The sequence below is a fragment of the Nicotiana tomentosiformis genome, chromosome 7, assembly GCF_000390325.3.
Source record: "Nicotiana tomentosiformis chromosome 7, ASM39032v3, whole genome shotgun sequence".
Taxonomy (NCBI): Eukaryota; Viridiplantae; Streptophyta; class Magnoliopsida; order Solanales; family Solanaceae; genus Nicotiana; species Nicotiana tomentosiformis.
The window spans coordinates 89889395-89900259 of NC_090818.1; the positions used below are offsets into that span (position 1 = coordinate 89889395).

General features: G+C 39.4%; 1 protein-coding gene across 5 annotated transcripts; it reads left to right on the forward strand.

Annotated features, from left to right (window-relative positions):
- Positions 1-56: 56 nt before the first annotated feature.
- On the forward strand, positions 57-5360 carry LOC108944168 (uncharacterized). Of its 5 annotated transcripts, none has more exons than XM_070181710.1 (4): positions 57-765; positions 886-1176; positions 1271-1710; positions 5210-5360. In XM_070181710.1, exons 3-4 carry the CDS (start codon positions 1308-1310, stop codon positions 5257-5259), a joined length of 453 nt encoding a protein of 150 aa, XP_070037811.1. In that variant the 5' UTR covers positions 57-765; positions 886-1176; positions 1271-1307; the 3' UTR covers positions 5260-5360. The 5 variants fall into 5 exon arrangements, with proteins under 5 accessions (XP_070037811.1, XP_070037812.1, XP_070037813.1 ...); XM_070181711.1 differs by having other exon boundaries at positions 886-978; positions 1060-1710; XM_070181712.1 differs by having other exon boundaries at positions 886-978.
- Positions 5361-10865: the final 5505 nt, after the last annotated feature.

Sequence of the window (10865 nt, forward strand, 5' to 3'; positions counted from 1 at the left end):
ATACGGAGCTACTCATGCTCTCAAACTACCAAGCGAAATGTAAAAGCTCAAAATGACCGGTCGGGTCGTTACAACAAACTAATTCAACCACCCCTACAACACAATCAGTAGAGCAAGAAGTGCAATTGGATGCTAATACTCTTGTAGCAAATGAACAAGGTAAGAACATTTAGATTTTACCTTAAAATATTTACATCATATATCTATTTTACTAAATTGGAGGTTACTTTTGATTTGTATTATAGTAGGATCTTGTACTCAAAAGAGAAAAAGAGGTAAACAAGGATGCTAAGGGTACATGGAAGGAGTGAACGTAAATTAATTATGGTCAATGAGTTTGGTCAACCTGTTGGTCCTACTAAAGAAGTTCTGATGGAGTTTGGCAGCTTCCTCGGTACATTGGCAAGGAATGCGACCCTTTGCCCTCTTGATATATTTGATTAGAGGAAAATTGACACAAAATATGATTTGTGGGAATATACTAAGGTTCTCAGTTCTCAAATTTATTTTTGGTTGAACATGCTTAATACTTTTGCACTAACCCATTAAAACAATTTGTAGGAAAAATATGATATTTTTTATATTGAAAAAAATTGGACTTTGGAAGCAATTCAAGGTTCTTGGAGAAGGTATAAGAGTCAATTGAAAAAAGATCACTTTATGGCATATCATAATGACGAAATTCGAATGGAGAAAAGGCCTGAAAATATTCCAGCATATCAATTTAAGGAACTTCTCAAATATTGGAACTCTAATAAATACAAGGTAAGTTTATCAGAATGAGTTTCATTAGTGTTAACTTCTGCCAAGAAATATTCATGAAGGAAAAATAATTCTTTTCTTTTTTTGACAGATTCAAATTGAAATTTATTGTTTTACTTGCAGAAAATGTCAACAACTAATATTGAGAATCGGAAAAAGTTAAAGACTCCACACATTCTTGGATAAACAAGCTTTGCTGTAGTCGGCAATGATTTGGTATTTGCTCTTATTTATCATTAAATATGAACTTGTTATCATTTTTAAGACAATATTTTATACTACTTTTAAAGTGTCTAGGAAAAAGAGAAAGAAATTTCTGATCCACTATCACTTAAGGATATCTTTGTGGCTACAAGAAAAAGATAACCCGATCGAACATACAAGGAATCGAATGAAGATACAACTAGCCAAATTGTGCGAATTCTATCTAGTTTCCATTTTGTTGGGATGAATAATATGTTCATATTGACTTTTTCTTTACTTGAATTCTATTTTATTTTTATTACAGGATGAAATAAAGAATATTGAAACGCAACAAAGTGAAAATGGTGGTGATTCAATTAATGCATTTGCATCAATCATGGGACCTGAACATCCGGACGTTTGAGATTGTATGTGTGGGGGTTACAAAAACTGCTTTGAAAGGTAAAGTGGGACATTTCGAACCCTCTTCAAATGTAACAAATGATCTCATGCAAACAATGGAAGAGAGGATGATACGATTGGAGGAAAAAAATGAGGAACAGAAGGAACAATATGAGGAACAAAAGACAATGATGAGACAAGAAATTATAGAAGATATCATAGCAAAACTTCAACGTTTTGGATATCCAATTGATGCTAATATTTTAGCAACATTGTATTCTCATTCATTAGGTGAAGCTTCTTTAACACAAGTAGTAGCTAATCAGCTAATTCATCGACCATATCTTGGTAGCAACAATCAAGGTTAGAATCCTCGCAATCCTATAATTGATGCTTCTAAATTTCGGATTGTATAAGATTTTCGATTTTTTGGAGTGGTTGACTAGGTTGTTTAATATTATTTTTAAGGCGAAGAGGATGCCGGATGAGTGGAGGTGGAGTCAGTGGTTCCATTGTATAAGAACAAAGGTGATATCCAGAGTTGTAACAATTATAGGGGTATCAAATTACTGAGTCATACCATGAGAGTATGGGAGAGGGTGGTTGAAGCCAGGGTGAGGACGATAGTGTCTGTATCCGACAACCAGTTTGGGTTCATGTCGGGTCGTTCGACTACAAAAGCTGTACACCTTGTTAGAAGGTTGGTGGAACTGTACAGAGAGAGGAAGAAAGATCTGCACATGGTGTTTATTGACCTAGAGAAAGCGTATGACAAGGTTCGTAGAGAAGTTCTTTGGAGATAAGAGAAAGCGTATGACAAGGTTCCTAGGCAAAAGGTGTGTCAGTTCCCTACATTATGGCGATTAAGGACATGTATGATGGGGCTAAAACTCGGGTTAGGACAGTAGGAGGTGACTCTGAGCATTTTTCGGTTATAATGGGGATACACCAATGTTCTGCGCTCAGTCCGTTCTTATTCGCCCTGTGATGGATGCGTTAACACACCATATTCAAGGGGATGTGCCATGGTGCATGCTATTCGCCGATGACATAGTTATGATTGATGAGTCGCGGGCCGGTGTTAATGAGAGGCTGGAGGTTTAGAGACAGGCTCTTGAGTCTAAGGGTTTCAAGCTTAGCAGGACGAAGACGGAATACCTGGAGTGTAAGTTCAGCGCTGAGCCAGGGGAAGTAGGCGTGGATGTGAGTCTTGATTCGCAGGTCATCCCGAGTAGAGGCAGCTTCAAGTACCTTGGTTCGGTTATCCAGGGGCAGGAGATCGACGAGGATGTCACACACCATATTGGGGTAGGATGGATGAAGTGGAGGTTAGCATCTAGAGTCCTGTGTGACAAGAGAGTGCTACCGATACTCAAAGGTAAGTTCTATAAAGCGGTGGTTAGACCGATCATGATGTATGGGGCTGAGTGTTGGCCCGTTAATAACTCACATATCCAAAAGATGAAAGTAGCAGAAATAAGGATGTTGCGGTGGATGTACGGGCACACTAGGATAGATAAGATTAGAAATAATGATATTCGGGAGAAGGTGCACCTGGCTCCCATTGATGACAAGATGTGGGAAGCGAGGCTTAGATGGTTCGGACATGTTCAGAGGAGAAGCCCAGATGCTCCGGTACAGAGGTGTGAGCAGCTGGTTATGGATGGCACGAGAAGAGGTAGAGGGTGGCCTAATAAGTATTGGGGAGAGGTGATCAGGAAGGATATGGCGATGCTCCATATTTCCGAGGACATGACACTTGATAGGAAGATGTGGAGGTCGAGTATTAGGGTTGTGGGTTATAAGGTAGTTGAGTCGTGCCTTACTTCGTACCATTGTGGGACTAGCCATGTAGGATTTTTGTCTAAGATAGCTAGTGGCAATGTTGTGTCTCACTATTTCGCTTTTTAGGCAGGTCCTATTTACTAGCTATCTCTTTTGTTTTGCATCTTTCTACTAGATTTCATGGTGTTCCTATTTTTCTTATGATTGTTGTGGTGATACCAATATTATCTCCCTTTGCTTTGTATCTTTCTTCTGGATTTCATGGTATTCCTATTTTTCCTATGATTGATGTTGTGATACTAATATTATCTCCTTTTTGTCCTTTTGTCTTTTTATTTTTTTGAGCCGAAGGTCTTTCAAAAACAGCCTCTCTACTCCTTCGGGGTAGGGGTAAGGTTTGCGTACACACTACTCTCTCCGGACCCTATTAGTGGAATTTTACTAGGTTGTTGTGGTTGTTGTTTATTTTGTATGATGCGACTACTTCTGCAGTGTGCAAGATTGCTTTTTTACTTACAAAGGAACTACATGGAGTATCCGCGCGTGTATATGCTTTTAAGCATTATCAAAATTCCTAACTTTTAAGCATTCTCAAAATCCTTTTCTTTTAAGTATTCTTATGCCTTCGGGTCATATATACTTGAGTTGGAATTCTTAAATTTAAGGTGTACATTTAGGTTCTTTACTGAAATTTCATGCATCTTATAGTTAGAAACGTGCATTTTTTTTAATTCATCCTAATATTCGTCTCATAACCATTCCATCAGTCCTATAAATTAATAGTTGCATTGGAATGTGAATTTAATAGCGTCATAACATTCTATATCATATACATACAGAGATTTACAAGAGAGGTTCCTGTAATTCCTTTTTCCTAGTTATTTAGCTATCTTTTTATGTTTCTCCCTCTTTCTGTTATTCTCCTGACTATTTCTTTTTTGGTACAATGGTCGTAATTTTGTTGTTAAAGAAAAAGAACAGATTTGCAGAAATTGGTCACAATGCTTTACATTCTTGATTGTATTTTCTCATCATTTCCATATATAGCGTACCTCAAGTTTCTTTCTTGTTGAAGTGTTGGTTGAAGATGCTTAGGTTTCTGATTAAAGGAAACAACATAATGTAATTTTGTACATCTGCTAAAATTTTCTGCCGCCCAAATAGAATATCATGGATTGCTTTGACCTAGTATTAGGAGATCTGTTGTTGAATTTGAACAAGAAAACGTTAAGCTTTTTACTTTTGTTGACCATGATAAATAGTTCCATGAATTGTAACTTGAAAAGAAAGGAGTACTAGTCGCGCAATAACTAACAAAAATATTCATGTTACTACATCCAAATTCACCTAGTCTCAAGATAAAAAAAATGTGCTAGCAGCATGTTCCATTTGTGATGCTTTTACTTACCATAATGTACATGGAGTTAAAATACATTTCTGTATCTTTCTTTTTATTGTATAAACTAACCACAAGTTATAGCTTTCCTTGCACTTAAGGTATCACTAGAATTAAATGTTTTTGTGTCTACTGATTTGCTTGATGTTTATGCTAAATGCGGGTTGATGAACGATGCTTTTGGGGTTTTGATTCCAAGCCTGAGAGGAATGATGTTACTTGGAGTTCAATGGTTGCTAGGTATGTCCAAAATGGGCTATATGAGGAGGCTATACTGTTAGGCTACAAAAATCGGGGGTCGGTCATAACCTGTTTATGCTTTCTTCTATTATATCTTCTTGTGCTGCATTATTAGAAGGGAACCAGGTGCATGCTATAGTCCGGAAAACTGGTTTTGGTACCAATGTTTACGTGGCTTCCTCTCTTGTAGACTTATATTGTCTTTAACTAATTAGGTTACAGAAAGAATGTGTGTTTGAATTATATGGGAAGTTGGTTTTTTTGAATGTCCTCCCATTTGTCTTATATGAAATAGAGCTACATATAATAATTGTCACAACCTCGTTAAATATTATATTCCAATTTAAATTATGATATCTCTAAGAGTTTGTTGAAATTTTCTCTTTTCTTTTTATTTTTTTTCATACCCTCTAAATATTGTTATGCTTTTTAAATTTATAGGTGAAGAAAATGAACAAATGGGAGATGAAAGCAGTGAAGACCTTACTTAAAGAGTATTGGTTGATCTACACCTTCAGACGTTCTAGGACCGGTCTTATTTTTGAATTTTTTGCAAACTTATATGTATTCTAACTCTTGAATTGTTAGCCAATATTTTATATTTTCTCTTATATATGGATAATACTAGTTGGATATTTTCGATTATGATTTTGTTGATGAATAAAATTTTCTTTCATGGTTTGTATAAATTTCAATGGATTATATTTTACTCCATTACAATAGGTCGTAAAAAATATTGCAATAGCTTGTAATAAATGTTGCAATAGCTCGAAAACTCGTTGCAATAACTTGAAATAACGGTTACAATAGCTTGTAATGACCATTGCAATAGCTCTAATAACCGTTGCAATAAATAAGCTAAACTATATCAACAAACTGTTCCAGTAGGTCTATTCCATCGGTTTTGTACCATTACAGTAGTCGTATTGCAACGATTCATAATCGTTGCGACAACTTTTAATAATTATTGTAATAGACCGCAGTAAAACCATTGCGATAGATACAGCTATGACCACGGCCCCGAAACCGTTGCAAACAACCGTTGCAATAGACCAATTACAATCCCTTAACTTGCAACGGAGCCCAAACCGCCGCAGTAGGACTATTGCAACGGTTTCTCTATCTTTGGCAATGATTTTACTGATGTTGCCATAGGCTTGTTTACTAGAAGTATTACAAAGTCTCTAGGCTAACCTTATTAAGAGAGAAACCACCTAGCATTGACTTGATTTCTATGTGTTTAAGGCATTGGGGGTGGTGTATGTGCGAGGTGGAGAGCTTATATGCACGTACCAGTTTATTTCATGCTCGGGGTAGAATTGATGTTCTCATCTTAATTCATTATTTATTTGGTTATATGATTATGTTCGCTCTCTTATTCATGATAGAGATCATGCATAAATTTATGGTTATTTATAAAGGCATGAGAACTTATTCTTGATATGTTGCATTGCTTGAACTAACTGTAGTCATATAGGAATTTTCTAAGCACATATCTGCATGATTATTATTAAGTCTTTGTGCATATTTTATCTATTAATTCTTGGGCATATGCATATATTTTGTATATGGATACTTGACCTGGACTGAGATTGTGGCACGAAAGGTAAAGTCGTGAAGTTGAGATACAGTTATGGCACACAGGACATGATGAGTGAATATTTGATTATGAGTGAGCTATCAAGCACCTTTTTTTCGCTTAGACAAGGACTCATCCCTCTAGAGTCAGGTGATAACATATGTTACTTTGGGTCATATGAACGTGATCGATACATGGATTATGTATCGGATCGATACATGGATTGTATATTGGGTTTCAATGATACATGGATTGTGTATCGGGTTCAGTGATACATGGATTATGTATCGTGCTACATGGATCGTGTACCCGTTATGATTAGAGATAGAGTCTTGAGCATACATAAACATCCCTAACTCATTTTGAAGCATTTATTTGAATGCTAATTGTTACAAATCACCTATATATGCTAGCTAAACCTCAACCTCGTTGATTGAAGCATGTCATCTTTAAATGCCATATTTGAGTAACGTTATGCTTATATCTTGAATTGAAAAGGCATGCTTTATATCTTTCGATTGATTTTATAGCTTTAATGCATGTTGTTCATGATATTATTAATTGTTTCAGTTCTAAGCTCTATTATTTATATTTGTGTTGTAAGTATCATGTGATCTATAGCCTCGCTACTACTTCTTTGAGGTTAGACTTGATACTTATTGTGTATATGTTTACCCTCGAAATTGGATAACAATTGGATTTGTAAGTAGTTTTAAGGATACGTGGATTAACTTGACACAAATTGATAAATTAGATTGCAATTGAAATAAATAATGATAAAGTAAATTCAAACCACACAAATTGAATAATTTCAGCCTTGGAAGATTAGCCACCCTTGAGCCGAATGCACTTCGATCGGTATCAAGACACAGAAGAATAAGAGCTTAAAGAGAATAATAATGTATTGCTTTGGAATGCGTGTTATAATGTGTTGAATGAATTATCAGATCCCCCCCTCCTAATATAGTAGACGAGTCCTACTTTATGTATAATTCTATAAAAGATAAAATCTCTTGATTTGTTGATTGTCAGTTCCTTACTGATACGCGCCAAGATTCCCACTGTAATATCCGACCGGTCACGGATGTTTTGGTCTTCTGTTGGTTATGCTAACAATGTTTCTTCGAGCTCGTTTGGGGATAGGGTCAATTCTAGGATCACGGACTCAATGTTCTCGAAGGCAAGCGTTCTGACACTGGGTTCTAGCTCGATGAGGCTTAGGGTCGATCTACAGATCTTAATTGTCATGTTCCGAGCCAAACCAACCATGTCATAGGCGAGCTCGATTTCGACCATATATAGATAGTACCCTCATTTTTCGGAGAGTAGACGATAAGAAACCACATGAGCTTCCGATTCTTACTTTGATACCCCGCAACATAAATGACAAAACAAGCAAAACGTCTCGTCAGTCAAGTCTTAATAGCATTAAATGCTTGTCAATTGTCGGTCAGCCACTTCTAGATATGAACCATCACTGAAAAACTATAAATACCTCCTCATTTGTTCATTCAAACTTTTCATCCAAACCTTTTGTCCTCATACTTTAGAAATCTTAATAATTTCTGGTACTTACATCCTTGTTATTTGAGATCTTTTATAAGAACTTTTGTTCGTCTTCATCCCAAACCATCGAGCGCACTCCTTTAACTTCCTCTTTTTCCTCATTTTGCCTTCAGTTTCAAAGACATGGCGAAGACTTCAAAAACCATTCCCCAAAAAGAAACTACTTCTACCTTGCGGCCGACTACCGAGGAGACCATTTCGCGTACTGTTGTCGAGGAACCAGTACCGGAACCCCCCATAGAAGATGTTCGTCCCTGGAAGATGCTCAGTAACCGTCGATTTCAAGGTCAAAAAACCTTCCCCAATATAAGGCCGGTGTAAGGAGGTCTCGAGATATATATGCTCGATCACTGAAGAGGTCCTCCCTACGGTCAAAAAGTATTGCAACTAGGTTGAAAAGCACGTGGTGGTTCCTGGGCCCGATGAAGACATCACCACCCACGTCAGGGGATATTTAAGTGTTTACATTTATCCCTTTATGTTGGGCCCATTGGATCCGGTCATCATCAACTTCTGCAAAAGATACGAGGTATGCCTCGGTCAAATTCACCCTTAATTCTGGAGGATTGTGATCCTTCTTCGGTTCTTCGTGAGCAAGATCGATGGATGACCGTTCACCGTCGACCACCTCATGCGCCTATACAGTCCCCAAATCTTTCGGGCGGGACTGATCAAGCTCGCACGTCGGGCTAGTAAATCCCCATTCTCGAGCATTGATGAAGATCGGGATCGAGATTGGCTAGGCCATTTTGTCCGAGTGAGGACCTCGGGCTTGATCTTAGTTGATCGCATGTCGTTCCCTGAGAAGTGGAATATATCACGTAAGTAAAATTTTGCTTACAAAATTTTATCTTATGCTTTTTTCCTTCCTTCTTATCGGTGTTTTGTGGTGGTGCGGATGTCGCTCGAGGGAATCGTGTTACAAAGGTCATATTCTGAGCGTTCATGGAGTGAACTTTCAAAGGGCCGGTGGGAGGCCCGTTCTCATGGTGAGATTGCTTTCCCGTGTAAGTAACATTTGTGTTCCTCTCGTGTCGTTAAGTTTTCACTTGTTTCATTTCCTTTTGTAGGTTTATCCAAGGACATCACACTAAGGCCTCCATCCAGTGGCGATAACTTCCCCGCCGAGTCCCCTATTTCGAGACAAGGTGGTGAGAAGAAAATAAAGAGGGCCCCGTGTTCTCCGAGCTCGGAGAGAATGAAACCAAGGCGAAGGTTGGTGCGCAAATCCAAAGAAAGCACGAGCTCTTGAGCACCATCTTCGGAGTCACTCTATCGGTTGAGGGACGAATCTGAAGAAGAATAAGAAGAAGAAGACTTTAATCTGGTGTCACGAGTGCCGTCACGACTCGAAGGTCAAGGGGCCTCCGAATCGGAGAGAGATGAGGCAGATCTGCCTCAAGTTAGGGAGGCTGACGAGGAGGCCGTGGCCAAAGCTTCTCGGGATGTGGGCAATGCCCCAAAGGAGGCACTTGGCATGATAGACATCATTGAGTCCCCTTCGTTAACTGTGTCCATGTACAACGAGGCTCGGGTGGTGAAAGAACGTCCCAACGAGGGGGCCCACGGAGCAGACGACTCCTTCTGCAAATTTTTTGATGGCATGGAATCTATCACCACGGAGGATGTCACTGGGTTGGGTGACTTGGAGGTGCCGAAGAAGAGTCCATCTTCAGGAACAAGCGGGCCTTCTTCAACCCCGAAATTGGTCAACTGGTTCTGAGCTCCGAGTATGGATCCCGACCGGAAGCGGTCGATCATCATCTCCATTTCGGAAGATGCTCGGGTCTTCTCTACCGTAGGGGTGGCCAACTACCTTCGGCGTTTGGTGAATGATGAAGACCAAGCTAAGATGAACGAGGTTGACGCGCCCTACCTGTTCAATGAAGCACAACAGGCGTAAAACCGGGTAACTTCAAATATCTCTTGATGACTTCAATTCATACTTAAACTAATTTGTAGATAATCCTAACATTTGTTTTTGTGTCTGCAGGCCTTGGTGCTTCATCATGAGACCTTTCTCTAATATCAGGACGAGCTGAACCAGCTTGAGGCCGAGGTCCAAGGGCTCACTGAGAAGAGAAATACTTACAAACTTCTCAGTGAGCAGCGCGAAGGGGAGGCTAAGAGCCTCCGAGTTGAGCTGGAGGTGGCTCGGAAGGAACATGTCAACCTGGTCGAGCAGGTAAAAATATTTGAGGTTAGTGATGATGAGCTAGACTCGGTGACTAATGGTCGGAATCCGTAGGTCCAATAGAATATCGACCGGATAGCCCAGCTTCGAGCTGAGATGGATGCTGTCAAGGTCGAGACCGATGAATGGAGAGGCATGATGGACCGTCTGACCTCGGAAAAAGAGATTGCTCAGGCGCAGCTGACTTTGGCTAAGACTCAGCTTTGAGCGGCAAAGGAAAACGCCGAGGTGCTGGCCAAAAAGGTTGAGGAGCTCCAGTCTCAGCTAAGTGTGGCCGTCTCCGATCGAGAAAATCTTGCCAAGGAGCTCGAAACGACCAAGTCGGTGGTCTTGGTGGTTAAAGCCCATGCCGACGAGATGGTGGCCTAATATAAGGTTGATGCCGAGGTGGCCCAGGATTGAACGAAGGATATCATCGAGCATGTGAAGCTACAATCCCAAAGAGAGGACCTCGAGGATATTCATGCTCGAGGTTTTGACTTATCGGCCGAAATTAAGATTGCTAAGGGGCTCAAAGCCGAGGCCAAGAAGTTGTCTTATTCCGAGGATGAAGAAGGCTCCGAGGGTTTGAGCAGTTTCGAAAACCTTGGTGACGAGGCGGGCTCTGGTGAAGACCAGGCAGTTTAAATGCCTTGTACATTTTTTGTTTGTTTTTTGTATTTTTGTACTTTTGTACTTTTTTGTCAAGGCTGTTTGGCCTTTGTAAAGAATATGTGTATATATAATACAAGGCTTTCTTTTCACTTCGACAATTTTTG

Coding starts and splice junctions, on each gene's coding strand:
- LOC108944168 (XM_070181709.1), top strand. CDS start 1,308: ATGGTGGTGATTCAATTAATGCATTTGCATCAATCATGGGACCTGAAC. Junction 1,711..5,209: donor TCTTGGTAGCAACAATCAAG/GTTAGAATCCTC, acceptor TTAAATTTATAG/GTGAAGAAAATGAACAAATG.